This window comes from Saccopteryx leptura, chromosome 10 (assembly GCF_036850995.1).
Source record: "Saccopteryx leptura isolate mSacLep1 chromosome 10, mSacLep1_pri_phased_curated, whole genome shotgun sequence".
Classification (NCBI taxonomy): Eukaryota; Metazoa; Chordata; class Mammalia; order Chiroptera; family Emballonuridae; genus Saccopteryx; species Saccopteryx leptura.
In genome coordinates, this window is record NC_089512.1 from 35,808,242 (window position 1) to 35,826,860 (window position 18,619).

The 18,619-nt window shown below is 42.1% G+C and overlaps 1 protein-coding gene across 5 annotated transcripts in view; it reads right to left on the reverse strand.

Annotated features, from left to right (window-relative positions):
- Window positions 1–18,619, reverse strand: part of CPNE4 (copine 4) — a 518,608-nt gene that overhangs the window by 370,934 nt on the left and 129,055 nt on the right. For all 5 annotated transcript variants that reach the window (XM_066350415.1, XM_066350417.1, XM_066350418.1 and 2 more), the window contains exon 2: window positions 7,143–7,323. In XM_066350415.1, the coding sequence (XP_066206512.1) occupies window positions 7,143–7,323 (181 nt within the window). The remainder of the gene's footprint in view (window positions 1–7,142; window positions 7,324–18,619) is intronic.

The following is an 18,619-nucleotide window of genomic DNA, read 5'->3' on the forward strand; positions in this document are numbered from 1 at the left end:
CTGTCACCACCAGAGCCATTCTAGCACCTGGGGCAGAGGCCAAGGAGCCATTCCCAGCACCCGGGCCATCTTTGCTCCAATGGAGCCTTGGCTGCGGGAGGGGAAGAGAGAGACAGAGAGGAAGGAGGGGGGGGGTGGGGGTGGAGAAGCAAATGGGCGCTTCTCCTATGTGCCCTGGCTGGGAATCGAACCCGGGTGCCCCGCACGCCAGGCTGACACTTTACCGCTGAGCCAACCGGCCAGGGCCAACTGTTGTTGTTTTTTTAATCACCTGTCATGCTAGGCGTTAGCCACTGAAACACTGCAAGTCAATCAAGTGCGAACAGAAAATCTTTCGAGAAAGGAGCTTGTTTGTGCCATCCAGAGGGAATGTTTTAATTGACATAAATTTCATTTCTCAGCTCTTGTCTGTGCCCACAATTGAGAGGTTAACCATGTTTCAGAGACCCAGTCCAGAGGGTACAGGAGTGAAGTTTACACTCAAAGGCCTCCGGAGGCCATTCTGGTCTGGCCAGTGAGTGGACCAGGCTCGCTGCTAGCGAGTGTGGGAACATATTCAATCTCTGGGCATGGGCAGCTGCTGTCTCCAGCTCATCACTACAGCAAATGTACAGTTAAACCAGAAACCTGGAGTTGTATGAAAAATTCCCTGATCTTTAAGTGTTGTCAACAAGTACAAAACTTGCTGGGATACCATGAAAGCCAACCAAAATACTCTGGAGACCAGACGGGGCCTTCAGCTTCAAGTTAGCAACCTCTGGGAAAGTGAAGAGAACATAGTCTGTGAAATCAATCAGATTCCATCTTTTCTATTTACTAACTGTGTGATGTTGGGTGATTTATGAATTCTCTCCAGCCTCAGTTTCCTTCCCTTGTTAGTAAAGTCTACATAACAACATAGTTACGAGGATTAGAAAGCATTCATGTAAAATGGTTAATATATAGCTGGTATCAGCACCTATAGTCGGCTATTTTATTTTGTCATTGCCTAAATGTTCATATTGTTTGACCCATTTTCATAAAATTCTAGCACTTTGGAGCAATGGAAAATTGAATATCTCAGGTACAGGTGAAACTACTATTTTGGGCTTCCTCCTCCAGCTTGATACATGAAAGGGTGATGGCTCACTATTCTCCCAAACATGAAAGGGACTATTTTAGTTTAGCCCTCTAGCTGAAAAAGAATTGCTTAAAAAGTCCACAGCCCATTTATTTGTGAGTGGGCAAGCCTACCACCATGGACCCATCTTTTCCCTTCTGTGTTGATAGCAAGGATGCTCAGTCATATGACAACCAGACCCTACATATACATGGGTAGGTGGAGAGTATAGAGAAAAGATGGAAACTAACAGAGGGATAAAGAAGTGATTTTTAGCCTCACTCGCAGGGGTAGTCAAACTTTTTATAAAAACCGCCTACTTTTGCAGTGCTGGTCAACCTGGTCCCTACCGTGCAACCATACAGCGCGGCAATTGGCCCATCATGAAAGCTGGAACACCCACTAGTGGGCGATAGGGACCAGGTCTACCAGCACTGCAAAAGTGGGCGGTTTTTATAAAAAGTTTGACGACCCCTGATAGGCAACCTGAAGATGCTCTACCCACTGCAAATTTAAGGAAAGAGACTTAAGTCAGTTTCTTACTGTGAGCGCTGTTTCTCAAAGTCACATGGCCACCTGAGCTTCCAGTCCTCTGTCTCTAAAATAGGGTGAGTTATTTGCTTGGACTCTGAGGTCATTGAGGATACAACCCGCATCTTTTTCATGGTGCTCAATACATGCTGGGGTTAATTTCAATGTCTGTGCCACCTTTTCACGAGGCTGTTATGAAATGACAAGAAGTAAATGAAATACTGTATGTAGATGGGCCTTGCAAATCTAAAGTGAAGCCCTGGACAGTTGGCTCAATGGTAGAGCATCAGCCTGGCATGTGGATGTCCCAGGTTCAATTCCCAGTCAGGGCACACAGGAGAAGGAACCATCTGCTTCTCCACTCCTCCATCTCACCCTTCTCTCTGTCTCTCTCCTCCCCTCCCGCAGCCATGGCTCCATGGCCTCATCTCAGGCACTAAAATAGCTCAGTTGCCTAGCAATAGCACAACAGCCCCAGATGGGCAAAGAATAGCCCCATAGAAGGCTTGCTGGACAGATTCTGGTCAGGGCACATGAAGCTGTCTGTCTCTCTACCTCCACGCTTCTTCTCACTTAAGAAAATGAAAAAAAAAAAAAAATTTAAAAAGTAAATCTGAAGTGCTATATGGATACATTATTATGATAAACAGTAATCTTGCATTGGAGACCACTGATAATTGATGTGTTAGATATAACCACACTAATTATCACTAGCAGTTATTATTATTATCAGCAAACCACCAAAGCACCTGATTCATCATAACATGTTTTCATACAGAAATGACCCAAGGGTAATTAGTCCTCAGAATTACTTAGAGCTTCCCATGGAGGAGCTTAATAACTGTATACTAAAATTAAATGGAAAATAGAATTAAAGGTATTTGGAGCAATGTTCTCATAGTGTAGAAATAACTTTGCTTTTTCCAATAAGGACAAGGACTCCGCCATTTATAGGATCTCTGCCAAAGGGCAAGGCAGCATGAACTTAGCTCTGCTCCATGGAGAGCATTCAGCATGCCCAGGAAGTGGGGCACATGCTCCAGGAAACTGGATAAAAGTCTTTGGTTCACAATGGCCCTTGCCTTTTTAATCCCTGAGAACTGTTAATTTATCCCACTTGGATATGATGTTTACTTCCACGAGTCAGTGAATGTATCAGTACTCACCAGAAAGCAGGAGAAAATTATTTCCACTCTTCACTGGAAGATGAAATGTGTTCTAAATTATTATGTTCAACTGTACCATATACTGTTACCATTATATGGCCAGGAGTAGGTGCGGGGGATGGGGTGGGGAGTTTAAAAATAGGTATAATTCTAAATTAGGGAAATTAAATAGTGGGTCTGAAGCTCAGTTTGGAATATATTTCCAAACTACAAGTTTTCTCTTTCCTCTTTTCTGACCGTTATAATCATGACCATTAACGATTTACTAAAAGTTTCACCCAATAAAAGCACCATCCTATCCCATAATCTGGAAAAAAACAAAACCATCCTCTCTGTCTTCTTGGTTTTCAGACATATATCCCAAACCCTCCTTGTCTATAAAGAACAATGATCCATTGTGCATTTCAGATCAACTGATTTCTAATATTTCAAAGAGATAGAGACTTATCCTCATTGACTCTTAATACTATTAACAGCATAGGAAGTCAGATTGTAGGTCTTTTTGAGTCTAAAAATCAGGCTTATATGTTTATGATCCATCTTAGAAGTCAAATGTTTTCTCCATTGCTAACAAGTTACAGCCAATTAAAAGAGCAAATAGTTCCCCTCCCTATGGGACCACCATCTGAAGGAGTAACTACTGCAGTAGTAACCTGAGCTTCAAATCAGGGCATGATGGTGCCCTGCCCTGCTGGAATTCCAGTACAAAGAGCACAGGCCAGCAATCACAAGTCATAAAAAGGAAATGTCAATCTCTAGTTACAGATACCCAGAAAAACACTTGAGCTATAAAATAGCCCATGGTTACATTTTTATAAACTCTCTTTCTTCTTCTTCCAACCCAGCCAAATTCTCAAGCATACCAAAGATACTCTGGAACTGTTCTAGCTATTTACATTTACTCTTAAAACTAACTAACTTATTAAAAAATATCAGCTTTTCAGTTACACAGTCCACCTTTCAAAGGCTCACATGTGGCTAGTGACTTCCATACTGGACAGCACAGAGAACATTTTCATCACTGCAGGGCCAGCGCTGATTCGACAGAGCCTCTTTCTCCAAATTTTAAAATTCTCTATAAAAGATAAGCTCACATTGTTTTGTTCTCTTTCACCCTGACAATCCCCGCCCCCACCAATCTCTTCATTATGCAAATCGGTTTGGTCTCTATTTTTTTCTTCACTTAGTCAATTACCAGATTTCCCGTAACTAAGACACCCAAGAAGCAGATACAGCCAGCACAAATTCTCTTCTGCAAGACTTTCTCCCAATTCTGTATTCTGTACACAGAAATCTCTCTCTCAATCCAGACATGATCTAGGGCTGGATACAGGAAAACTCACACATCACTACGGCTTGTACCCAAGCACTGTCCGTGTTTGCTAGCCTTTACTAAACATAGTAGTATCAATAGTTAAATGGTTTAAGTACACTATCACGTGCTTTAACCTGTAGCATAGGACCACTGGCTGAATTAGTTCTGAAAAGTAGCTGTTAGCACTAACGATGAGAGGCTGAATGATTCTCCAAGTGGCTGTGAGTTATCAAGAGGTTTATGTGCTTGTCATTTACTCTCTTAACTCTTGTACACATTCAATGCCTACAAACCTTGCCAACTGGCTTCCACCAAGGTTTGGTTAATGGAAGGCACTGACAGGAGTCCAGAGAGCAGCAGAGGGCAATGCCGGGCTATCCTTAGTCCCCTTTCAGGCAGCATTTCCATCACTATTTGCATCTCCTCTATCCTTCTGGTTCCCACTGGGGAGACCATCTGCTCCATGGCCCAGCTGCTTGGTCCCTCCTCTGTCCTTCTCACTCATGATGTGTACGTAAATGTTAAACAACTGGCTCTAGAAGGGGGAGATGAGAGGTGAGAAGAAGATACTCAGCTTAAAAAATTCCTGAATATTTTATAGCCCAACACTCACAAGCCTACGCAAGCTGGTTTCAGCACTCTACCACCCACCCTAAGGAAAGTAGTAGGTTCCTGGTGTTAATCTCTGGGTTCCCTCTTGATTTCTCTGCATTTCCAACTCCTTTGTTACTAGTTAGCTACCTAAAATAAATCCTATTAGCTACCTTGCTTAGGCTTTTTTCCCCGACTGTATTCTGAATGTATATTGTTAAGAGCGTAAAATTTATCAGAGGCTGGCCAGGTGGTGGCACAGTGGATAGAGCGCTGGACTGAGATGCAGAGGACCCAGGTTCAAGACCCCAAGGTTGCCAGCTTGAGCGCGGGTTCATCTGGTTTGAGCAAAAGCTCACCAGCTTGGACCCAAGGTTGTTGGCTTGAGTAAGGGGTTACTCGGTCTGCTGAAGGCCCATGGTCAAGGCACATATGAGAAAGCAATCAATGAATAACTAAGGCAGGGGTAGTCAACCTTTTTATACCTAATGCCCACTTTTTTTTATCTCTGTTAGTAGTAAAATTTTCTAACCATCCACGGTTCCACAGTAATGGTGATTTATAAAGTAGGGAAGTAACTTTTTACTTTATAAAATTTATAAAGCAGAGTTACAGCAAGTTAAAGCATATAATAATAATTACTTACCAAGTACTTTTATGTGAGATTTTTGCTAAGTTTGGCAGAATAAATCTTTATGAAACAACTTACTAGAGTTAAATCTATATTTTTATTTATATGATACTTTGGTTGCTCCGCTACCGCCCACCATGAAAGCTGGAACGCCCACTAGTGGGCGGTAGGGACCAGGTTGACTACCACTGAACTAAGTAAGGTATCGCAACGAAAAACTGATGATTGATGCTTTTCATCTCTCTCTGTTCCTGTCTGTCTGTCCTTATCTATCCCTCTCTCTGACTCTCTCTTTGTCTCTGTAAAAAACAAAAAAGGAAAAAAAAAAAATTTATCAGAGAAGAGCTTCTCAAAGTGCCAGAATAAAAATCAGCCATGTCACTGAGCAAGCTGACATTACTGTTTCTAAAGAGTTAAGATCTTAGACTGATGGAAACAATCATCAGTATACATTGTGGTACACATTTTTTATTTCACTGTACATTGGCAACATAAAGTCTGTTGATTTATAGCTTGTGCAGTCCACACTTTAAGTGACACTGTAATGGAGCACTTTGAAAGAGCAATTTGACAATATGTTTCAAACGGCCCACAGGTGTCCTATCCTTTGTCCCACCAGCTCCATTTTAATAGAATCTCTCCTAGGAACTCAACCCAAAAGAGGGGAAAAGCCTCATGTGCAAAGATGTTCATTGCAGCATTATTTAAAATAGTGTATTTTTAGAAGCAACTTCAAAGTGAAAAGATAGAAAAATGATTCATTAAATCCACTTGATGAGATATCATACAGCCTTAAAAATTATAAGTACTATAGCACTATGGGAAAATATTTACTACTATTTAATAAAATCAGAAAAGGCAATTTTACATGCATGGTAAGACTGAAAAGAAATATAATACAAATAGTCACTGAATTATGTAACAAGAGTATTAGAAGATAAATTTATTTTCTTTAATTTTCAGAATGACTTTTTCCTAATGTAATTTCACCTAGTTTTTTTAATTTAAAAAAAGCAAAACCTACTAAAAAAGTCAATGAGGATATTTAGAAGAAAAAAAAATTATACATTAAGATACCTGTGAATGCCGTCTTAGTTTACAATATAAGTCCCGGATAAGCCTGAAGTTAAATTAAGACCCCCAACATGCCCACCTGTCCTCCATTCCCCCATGCATGGTGCCCCCTCACCTGGATACATCTGTTCACCAACCTCTGTGACACCTCCCTTTCTGAGAAGTGGCTTTTATCGCATATGAACTAATACGCAAATGTGCCGCCTCTTTCTACTATGAAGTAGAAGACTTCGCCCCCTAGAGGAGCACCTCCCCACTATTTACAAACAGGTGGGGGAAGTATTGAAGGCTTAAACAGTCTGTCCTCTGTTTCCTCATTGGATTGTTGTGAGGACTAAATCAGTGATTTTCACATAAAGCACTTAGAACAGTGCCTGCCACCTGATAAATACCCAATAAAGTTCCGCTAATATTAAGTTCACCCTCCAACAAATAAGTATCCTGGGATGTGGTTCCAGGAAAGCCATCCTCCCTGCCCTTCCTCAGAAACCACCAATGGCCACCAGGAGCACACAAACGAAGGGCAAAGGTCAAAATAGCCACAACACTAAAAGTCACACCCAAACTCATGCATTCAAACAGAGTCGTGATCATGTTCACTTCAGAATCATGATCATGTTCATTTCCAGAATTTCTCATCTCATCCAAACAAACCACCAAAGAACAGGAAACGCCGAAATATTTTTGAACCAGCCCTCGAGCCCCACTTCCGTCCCTTTGTGTGGACATGCCTACCTCGAACCACTGTCCGTGGGACTGCATCTTGAGGATGACACAGGGGTCCGGTTTGGAAAGGGCATCTCTGTCAGAAATCCCTTTGCACGCCACGCGCAGCTCAACTTTGGTCAGGCAGGGGCTGTTAAAGATGCCCAGTGTATTGGCAGCTGACTCATAAATGTTGCTCATCTTCTTCATTCTGTTTTGGGAAAGAAAAAGAGGAAAAGAGACATGCCAATCACCACAGTATTAGTCAGAGGATACAGCCTCTCCATCACCATTTAGGAAATCGTTCAACACACCAGTTCAAATACTGACTGAATTTAAATCTCAAGGCCCACCCCACTGACACAGTTCCAGTGAAATAACCACCACCCCCCCGCCAAAAAGAAAAAACCCAAGAATCAGAAACAAACAAAAACACCGTAAGTCACTCCATTAAGAACACTATTTTCTCATATGATTTGCATATATTTGCATAGTAAAATTTTTAGTCAGTGTTAATTTATTGATTCTAGAGAGAGAGGGAGGGAGAGAAAGAAACAGGTACATCACTCTGTTCCTATATGTGCCCTGACCAGGGATCAAACCGGCAACTTCTGTGCTTTGGGACGATGCTATAACCAGTTGAGCTATCTGGCCAGGGCATGTAATCCAGTTCTATATGAAGGGACATAGATTGTGTGAGATTTTACAGGTTTCTTGGTTAATCAATATAATAATCATTGCCCAAGTGTTTAAGGCTCCCTAACAGCCCAGCTCCCTTTTTCCTTCTATGTGATGATGGCACAGTGATGGATGTTGCCCAACCGGAAGAAACAGTCAAAATGTCCCTTCCCTAAACCTGGTCCACCTTCTCAGGATGCCTCAAGAGGAAACCAGCTCCAAGAAAGAAAAGCCCTGAACCTAATTTCCTGCCCCAAGTGCTCAAGTCCATTCTCACCTTTCCCTTCTAGCTCCTACCTGCAGCATCAGGATTGAGAACCAAGGGGCGGGGGGGGGGGGGGCACATGAGAGGATGACTGTGTAAAGGAAACGGCACAGTGCTTCTGATTCTGGACTCAGGGAAACAGTAGCCCTCCCCATTTCCACGTGAAAACTTCTCAATAACCCTTTGCATCAGAAGGTCCAGGGCTACAAGGATTTCCAAGAGACAACAACACTTCCGTTCTTCTCTGAGGAGAGCTGGACATGTAGGGACACTGAAATATTCTCTCAGGAGTGAAATTCAATATCCTTCTCATGGAATTCCATTTCCTTGTAGATTCCTTAGGAAAACTGGCAATGGCTTTTTCAACCTCACAAGGCGGTAATCCCCCGTAGTGGAATCTCATCATCTATAAAATGAGGACAATCCTTCTATTGACTGTGTTCTCATTGTTGGCTATTTTCCTGTTGCTGTGGTCTGAATATCTGTGTCCAGTGAAAATTTGTATGTTGAAATCTTAACCTTTGAAGGTGGTGGTATTTGGAGGAAGAGCCTTTGGGAAGTGATTAGGTCACAAGAGTAGAACCGTCATGAATGGGATTAAAGCTCTTCTAAGAGACCCACAGAACTTCCCAGGCCCCTCTATCATGTGTGCATACAAAGAGAAATCTGTGACCCAGAAGAGGACCCTCACCTGACCATGCCGACACTCTGATCTTGAACTTCCAGCCTCCAGAACTGTAAGCAGTGTTTCTATTGTTTATAAGCCATTCAGTCTGTATTTTGTTATTGCAGCTTGAATGGACTAAGACATATATTAGGTTTGACTAAAGAGATGCAGACCGAAGAATGGAGGAGAAAGAGAACAGCATATTTCTTCCTAGTTTTTTGTTTGTTTGTTTTACAGAGACAGAGAGAGAGAGTCAGAGAAAAGGACAGATAGGGACAGACAGACAGGAAGGGAGAGAGATGAGAACCATTAATTCTTTGTTGCGGTATCTCAGATGTTCATTGATTGCTTGTTCATTGACTGCTTTCTCATATGTGCCTTGACCAGGGGGTATAGCACAGCAAGTGACCCCTTGCTCCAGCCAGTGACCTTGGTCTCAAGCCAGCGACCTTGGGCTTCAAACTAGTGACTATGAAGTCATGTCTATGATCCCATGCTCAAGTCAGTGACCCCATGCTCAAGCTGGTAAGCCCGCGCTCAAACTGGATGAGCCCATGCTCAAGACGGTGACCTCAGGGTTTTGAACCTGGGTCCTCTGCATCCCAGTCTGACACTCTATCCACTGTAGTACCACCTGGTCAGGTTCTTCACAGTTCTTACCCTGATCGTTAGCAGTGGCCAAGTCCCTACATGACCCAGGTCCATTGGACAACTCTACCACTGTCCTTTAGGAATACTGTTCTCTCCTTTTTCTCCTTTGGGTTTACAGGTAGTAATACCTTCTTGCACATTTTAGGTTGAACATTCTAGAAGATCCAGATGCATTCAATTAATTAAACAGAGGCTAGAAAGGAAGTGAGGAAGTAAGGGGGTGGTCACAGCAAGAGTATAGCTTCAGCACGGTTCCAAGGGAGGCTCTGGAGTATGAACTGTACCATGGGTTGGCCTCACCTTAAGAAAAATGGTCCAAATTCTTATAGCCCCATGTTAATCAGTCATGCTAGGGAGGCAGGACCTCATAGGTTTGCTCCCTCCCTTCCACTGGCTGAGAGCAATCAGTAAATTCCCCAGAAAGGAGCCACAGGGAGTCATTGCAGCTAACATTCACAGTCACTGGGAGATGAATGCACTAACCTTATAAAGGGAATCTGGGTGGGATATCAACATGGTCTATTTCACCACAGAGGACACTGTGACCTCGAGGGTTTTCACCACAGTGGAGATATATATATGAACTCCTTTAGTTCAGGGACTACTTCTCATACTTTATTGCAACCCAATAATGTTCAACTTGATAATACTGTAGACTGCTGATGAAACCAACATACCCTCACTTCTGGGGGAATACAGTACAAGAAAGAAATGTGGTGGAGCTGAAAATACAGCTCCCAACTTTTTACAATGACTCCTGGCTCACATCCTGGTCCATGCACAAATGAAACCCTGACCAGATATACTGGGGTTCGTGAGTTCCTCTGGCTGCTGAGAGGTAACCGCAGCCCTGACCTTGACTTTGGAGGTAGTGCAGAGGCCACTGACGTCAAATTGTTTGGCCGTGGCATGGCAGAAGCTCACTACTAAAAGGTGATCACGAAATACGGCTCTGTCAACGAGTGAGGAGCTACCTCCATCCATAGATAAATAAAGTAAACAAGTAATTTCACACTCTGTTAGAGAACAAGATTAAAATATGGCCAGATTATCAATACATTTTCCATGGCCTATTTAAATCCTCTTTGTTGCCTTTCATAAAATCTCCTGGTTTTACAGAGACTAATATCTGTTGAGAATTATTTTGATGAAAGCTGACTTTTGGCCAATTTTAGAAGCAAATTATAATTGTCCTTTCACTCAGATAAGTTATTTTCTTTAAATAAAATTAAAAAACAGCACTTCAGCATATCCACAATCTCTTAACAGAACAAACTGATTCTGAAACTTAATTAGTTTCTGAATGAGCTGCAGCAAACAACCCCAAGACAATAGAGAGCTCAAGAGGAAAGAGAATCAGCTTGTGTTCACAGGGGAGCCACTGAGCAGAGCTTGTCTTAAAACTGTGTTAAGAATAAGTGCATAATCACTGTTCTGCTTGCTTGGCCTTTTAAAATGTCGGAGCACATCCAGGGAAGGCTGGTGTGCTGGATGTCTCTATCCCACACCATTTCCATCTCCATTCAAGAAATATGTACAGGGCCTGACAGGCGGTGGCGCAGTGGATAGAGCATTGGACTGAGATGCGGAGGACCCAGGTTCGAGACCCCGAGGTTGCCAGCTTGAGCGTAAGCTCATCTGGTTTGAGCAAGGCTCACCAGCTTGGACCCAAGGTTGCTGCTTGAGCAAGGGGTTACTTGGTCTTCTGTAGTCCCCCGGTCAAGGCACATATGAGAAAGCAATCAATGAACAACTAAGGTGTCACAATGAAAAAATGATGATTGATGCTTCTCATCTCTTTCTGTTCCTGTCTGTCTGTCCCTGTCTATTCCTCTCTCTGACTCTCTCTCTGTCTCTGTAAAAAAAAAAAAATACATACAGGGCATCTGTTCTGAGCCTGGTACCGTGCTGGATGGAGGATGGAGGCACTGAGTATCAATTCACTCATCTGAAGAAAAAGCGGTTGTGATTTAACCAGGACTTGTCAGTTTAGTTCCTATTCAACATTCCTGGATCGACTTTTGGATCAGGAGTCACTCTCTTAGGGTACAAGTGCCATGCTAGACACTGCAAAGGATGGAGCTCCGAGACAGGCCATCTGCCTACAGGTTCACATCCCAGAGCACTGCTTCTCAGATTTTATCATAAGTCACCTCGGGAGCTTGTTAAAATGCAGGTATTATTTCAAGGGTCTAGAGTGGGTCTGAGATTCTGGCCCTGGGTGGCCTGTGGACCACATTTTGAATAGCTAAATTGATGAGTGTAAACCAAGAACCTATAAGGTAAATGGCCCCAAAATTTATCCTAAGATCAGACACTCATATATATGCAGAATGACACAGAGGATAAGATTATGGATCTCGCATCCCAGTATTTGAGGCTAACCCAAGCTCTACTACTTACTTGTCGTGTGACTTTGGGCAAGTTACTTGAATCCTCTGTGTTTCAGTTTTATCGTGTGTGGAATGAAGATAATAGTTTCTACCTTGTAGAGTTGTCTTGAGGCTTAAATGAATGGATCCTCATAAAGTCCACAGAAGAGTGCCTGATCCATTGTACACATTCAGTAAGTGGAAACTATTATTGTACTTTTTAAAAATGACACCACTAAGTTCATAGAGGGTCCATGGGTTATGACACAGTTCTGTTCCTATGAGAGTGATGTAATCCGAATTTTGGTGTAAGTCAAAACACACCTTAGCCTAAGTCACTGACCTACCCTAACACAGTTGTAAAATCATAACCTAGAACATAAAACCACAACTAAGCCACGGAAAAAGGAAAAGGACATAAATATACTGTACTGTACACTGTACTGTAGCAACTGAAAAAAATGACAAAAAATGAGTGTAAAAAAAGTATGACGCTAATGGCATAAGCTGAAACACTCATGTCTCAATTTTTTTAAGTTTATGGGAGTGAGTATCGTAAACTTGAAACATCATATGTGAAGACTGTCATAACACAAGGACCCCCTGTATCAGCTGTATCCCCCAAGCACTCCACAGGAAGTCATCAGATCCTCAGGGGCCTCCCCTACCTGACCCTCGAGATAAGCCTATGGCAGGTGGGGTTAGCATGCCCACCCACAGGAAAGCTTTGGCTTAGAGAAGTGGAACAGCTGCACGTGGCTATCTAGCACAGCATTGCAGACCAGGATTTGAACCCAGAACTCCAAGTCCAGAATGTAGGCCCTTAACCACCCTGCTATCCTTGCCTCCCTATAGGATAGCTACTTGAGAAGACGTTCAAAAACCTGGCAACTGTAGACTTTCACCACATAACACTTCTCAAATTATTCTTTTAAAATGTTGATTGATTGATTTGAGAGAGAGAAAAAAACACATTGATTTGTTTGGCACTTATTTATGCATGTACTGGTTGATTCTTATATGTGCCCTGACCAGGGATCAAACCCACAACCTTGGCATATCAGGACAAACCTATAACCAGCTAAGCTACCCGGCTAGGGCTCCCAACATTTTCTTGACCCACCTGGTTCCCGTGAATGTCATACTGCAGCGACTCCTCCTCCCTCTTTCTGTGTGCCCCCCCAAAAAAAACTTCCAGCACCCTTCTCTCTCAATCCTCTAGGCTCTTATATTCTCTTTCTTTCACAGAGAGTTCATTATTTTGTAAATAAATCTGCCCACTAGGTTTCTTTCCTCTCATAACTTTAATCACTGCTTACCCTGCTCAGGTCCCCTCAACCTCCAGTTTTTGGCAGTACAAACACGGACTCTTCCCAAGAGAGTGGGAAAGGAAAAAAGGCTATGAATATTTATACTTTTTGTCCTCATTAAGCATACAATGCTCTATCATTTCCTTTATTTATATTTTTTGTATTTTTATTAAATCCTATCAATTTCTTTTTAAAATATCTTGCTTTCTTAGCTGCTAATACTAAGTACACTAATAACAAACTTTGAGATGATCCCTTGAGATAGGAATTGTCAGCCCCATTTCACCAATGTAAAAAATAAGACTGATGGTGGGTAAGTAACATCCCCAAAGTCGCAGGTGGTAAGAGGACCAGGAATTAAGTTTGAGGCTAATGAACTCCAAAACTCATGTTTTTGACAATTTCTTATAATACGATTTACATTCTTAACTTCTTTAACAATTACTTTCTTTCTAGATCATGCAAAGGCAAACTTTGACCCTGTTCCAACCTTAATAAACTGCAAAAATATAGTGTGTGCATCATAGTTAAGTTATAAATTGTGCTCTGGCAGTCTTTAAATTTTTACTTTTTCCCCCTTACTCTAGAGGCAGCGCAAGTCACTTTTGGAACTCTGCAACAGTAGCCTCATCAATAATTTGAGGGGTCTGGGAACTCAGCGTGCCTACTCTCATGATTTTAAACAGTAAGTACTTGAAGAATCATGGATGGTAGAGCTGTAACACCCAGAAACACAGATACAAACCATGTGAACCACAAAAGGCCTTGGTTCTAATGAATATGATTCAAAATATGTCTATGTGAATGTCTTTTTCTGGAATACACTATGCCAAATCACTCAAGTGCAGTAAATTATTACTTCAGCCATTTCCTGATCTTCTAATTTAAGACAAAAAAGAGATCAAAAGAAAAAAATCCAGCAAAGATCCTATTTCCTGAAAAACAGCTTTCTTGGGGGAAATGTGCATAAGGAATCATAAATATCAATGTTCTAGGCACTTCTGGGCTCATATTTTTGTCTCTAACAGTGAATCATAAAAATGAGATTTTTCTAGAAAGCAATTATGTCCACTGCATCTCATTCATATTAATTTTATAGCATTCAAATGTCACCCATTTTTAGGAGAACTAAATTATAAATTTAACTGAATAAATATAAAGGGTGATAGAAACTTTTAAAAGTAATACTTGAATAAACTATCAAAAAAAAAATCATAGGAGTGACTGTCTCCCTGTTATAGTTCCTCCTTTCCCCACTATACCAAAGGCAATGACAGCTCCTGAATGAGGGAAAAATAACTTAGATGATGCTTTTATTACTTTGGGCACTGAAATAGTTTCTTCCTGTTTTGCAGGCAACTAAATTTACCCAGTAGAAAGATCAAATCCCAGTCTCCTTTTGTTCAGTTATTTTCCCTTTTTAATATAATCACAGGTTGAATTCTTCTACTAACGTCATGTTAACAGGAAGCTGAAGGTTCATGAAATGGAATTTGTGCTTCTGGTCTCATACCAGTGGCTAAACTTTTCTTTTTAGTTTTATTTAGAAAATTAAATTTAATAGGGTAATATTAATTAATAAGAGTACATAGCTTTTGGGTAAATATTCTATAGCATTTGAACTGTTGATTTCATTGTGTGCCCATCACCCAAAGTCAAATCATTTTCTGTCACCTTATATTTGTCCCTCCTTATTCCCCTTCTCCCCGCCCCCTCCACCTCCCCCTTATAACCACATCACTTTTATCTATGTCCATGAGTCTCAGTTTTATATCCCACCTATGTATGAAATCATACAGTTCTTAGATTTTTCTAATTTACTTATTTCACTTAGTATAATGTTCTTAAGGTCCATCTATGTTGTTGTAAAGGGCAATATGTCATAATTTCTTATGGTTGAGTAGTATTCCATTATATGTATTCAAAATATGAAAAGAAGCATGATTATTTTTATGTTTAACAGACAGCATATAATACTTTCTTCCTTGAGAAAGTATTATAACTGATCTACTTAGGGGTCTTTTTTTAGTGGGGCGGGGGGTAGACAGGGACAGAGAAACAGGAAGGGAGAGAAATGAGAAGCATCAACTCATAGTTGTAGTACCTTAGTTGTTCATTATTCCCTTTCCATATGTACCTTGACTGGAGTGGCTCCAGCTGAGCCAGTGACCCCTTGCTCAAGCCAGTGATCTTGAGCTCAAACCAGTGAGCTTGGGCTTCAAGACAGTGATCGTGGGGTCATGTCTATGATCCCACGCTCAAGCTAGTGACCTCAAGGTTTTGAACCTGGGTCCTCAGCATCTCAGGTCGCTCTATCCACTGAGCCACCAACTGGTCAGGCTATTTATTGGGTCTTGTTCTGCTTCTACACCTTCTTGTTGAAGACCTGTTTCATCTGCTTTGAATGACAACCTACTATTAACATGCTTTTGCTTACTTGGTAGAGGAGGACTTGGAGTGTTTAGAGAAAGAAGAGGCGGGTGAATAAGCAACAAAATTAAGATACAGACACAGCCCTAGATGAGCTCAGGCAAAAAGAGGCTTCAGGGATGTAGAAATATTGTATATCTTAGTATGGGAGTGCTTGCTTTATAAAAATTCATGGAGCTGTACACTTATGATGTGATTTCTTTTGTATGTTTGTTGCACTTTGATAAATTTTACTTAAGAATAAATAATAGCTTGTATAATAAGGCCATCATATCTAAGATGTTAGTAATCATGATGAAGTTAAACTTCCCTTACTAATGACCAAGAACCTTAGATTATCTTTTTTTTTTTTTTTTTTTTTTTTTGCATATTTCTGAAGCTGGAAACAGGGAGAGACAGTCAGACAGACTCCCGCATGCGCCCAACTGGGATCCACCCAGCACACCCACCATGGGGCACCGCTCTGCTCACCAGGGGGCGATGCTCTGCTCATCCTGGGCGTCGCCAAGTTGTGACCAGAGCCACTCTAGCGCCTGGGGCAGAGGCCACAGAGCCATCCCCAGCGCCCGGGCCATCTTTGCTCCAATGGAGCCTTGGCTGCGGGAGGGGAAGAGAGAGACAGAGAGGAAGGCGCGGCGGAGGGGTGGAGAAGCAAATGGGCGCTTCTCCTGTGTGCCCTGGCCAGGAATCGAACCCGGGTCCTCCGCACACTAGGCCGACGCTCTACCGCTGAGCCAACCGGCCAGGGCCAACCTTAGATTATCTTTAAACTATGAGTGAACATATGGATAAAGAAAAGTAGATAAATTCCAATTAAAAGAAAATAAGGATAGACAAAGTAGACTCTAAGGAAACAAACCTTAAATGAGACAAAGAGAATCATTTTTCTCATTTCTCCCAACCTGGACCCACTGTCATTTATTCTTTTTTTAATTTATTTTAATTTTTTTGTGTGACAGAGACAGAGAGAGACAGAGAGGGACAGACAGGGATAGAAAGACAGGAAAGGAGATAAATGAGAAGCATCAATTCTTTGTTGTGGCACCTTAGTTGTTCATTGATTGCTTTCTCATATGTGCCTTGACCGTGGGCCTACAGCAGATTGAGTGACCCCTTGCTCAAGCCAGTGACTTTGGGCTCAAGCTGGTGAGCCTTGTTCAAACCAGATTAGCCTGTGCTCAAGCTAGCAACCTCGGGGTTTCAAACCTGGGTCCTTTGCTTCCCAGTTCGATGCTCTATCGACTGTGCCACCACCTGGTCAGGCCACTGTCATTTATCCTTCATTGCAATTAGTAGGTACTAGATGCTCAGGATGTCAGCCAAATTGTTAAACTCCATCTGGTCACTTCCCTGTCAATCATCATTTTGTGGTACCTAAATTCCACATTTCTCAGCCTAGAATCACTATGTGACTTGTCCATTGGGCACACTATTTTTTTTGTACTTTTTTGTATTTTTCCAAAGTTAGAAGTGGGGAGGCAGTCAGACAGATTCCCGCATGCACCCAACAGGGATCCACCCAGCATGCCCACTGGGGGTTGATGCTCTGCCCATCTGGGGTGTTGCTTGGTTGCAGCCAGAGCCATTCTAGCGCCTGAGGCAGAGGCCATGGAGCCATCTTTAGTATCCAGGCCAACTTTGCTCCAATGGGGCCTTGACTGCAGGAGGGGAAGAGAGAGATAGAAATGGGAAAAGGTGAAGAAGCAGATGGAGGCTTCTCCTGTGTGCCCTGACCAGGAATTGAACCTGGGATTTCCACACTCTGGGCCAACATTCTAGTGCTGAGCCAACCAGCCAGGGCTGGGCACACTATTCTCCAGCACTTTAAATAAGGGATCCCCAAACTTTTTAAACAGGGGGCAAGTTCACCGTCCCTCAGACTGTTGGAGAGCTGGACTATAAAAAAAACTATGAACAAATCCCTATGCACACTGCACATATCTTATTTTAAAGTAAAAAACCAAAACGGGAGCAAATACAATATTTAAAATAAAGAACAAGTAAATTTAAATCAACAAACTGACCAGTATTTCAATGGGAACTATGGGCCTGCTTTTGGCTAATGAGATGGTCAATGTCCGGTTCCATATTTGTCACTTCTAGCCGTAACAAGTGATATGACACGCTTCCGGAGCCATGATGAATGCGCCCCACATCACCGGAAGTAGTACTGTATGTGAGCAACACTGTGTTTTGTGGCGCCGCCACATATAGCATCTGCAACCTGTGCTCCTCTCACTGACCACCAATGAAAGAGGTGCCCCTTCCAGAAGTGTGGTGGGGGCCAGATAAATGGCCTCAGGGAGCTGCATGTGGCCCGCGGGCCATAGTTTGGGGACCCCTGTTTTAAATCATTCTATTCTCATTACTCTTTTTTTTTTTACACTTCCAACTCTTTCTTGTTTCTCCCTATTGAAATGCCTATGTAATTATATGTATTTTTTTCACATGAAAAATTATTCTTCATTGATGCTTCCTTCATGGCCCCATTTTAACCCCCTGCTAAATTCTTTATGATCATGCCTGTACCTGTTAGTCACTCCTTAATTTGTGTTCCTGCTACTCTTGTTCAGAGTCCCCTCACATCAATCTTCACATACATGTTGTAACTATTATATTAGCTTTCATGTCTGCAGAGTCCCGGTAGGTAAAAACCAAGGATTGTTCAAACAAAGGTTCAAAGCAGAGTGGGCTGGGAGTGGTGCCTCCTCAAGTGGCTGATGATAGGTGTGGGATACATTCAAATCTTTGGCCCTAGCTCCTGATGAAGAAGAGATCTCCAGAACCAAAAACAGGGGCTAAGGTAGTCAGTCAAACTTTCAAAATGCCAGGAGACCTAGAAATAAAATGAGCATAATCCACATCATCTTCTTAGAATCAAACACTACATCGGTGTGAGAGTACAAGCATTCTATCTAGGCGAGACTTTCTCTTCCATTCTCCTTCTCTCCCTTCTTTCTACGTTAAGCTTCTCCCAGATATTGCCTCAAACACAGATTTACATTATAAATGGCTGACTTAAAATAAGACCTTTGAGAGTCTGCAATTCCCACAGTAGGACTGGATAACTAGCAGTTAACCCAAGAATCAGAATAGAGGCTTCTTGCTCGGTCCAACGGACTGACATCATTACT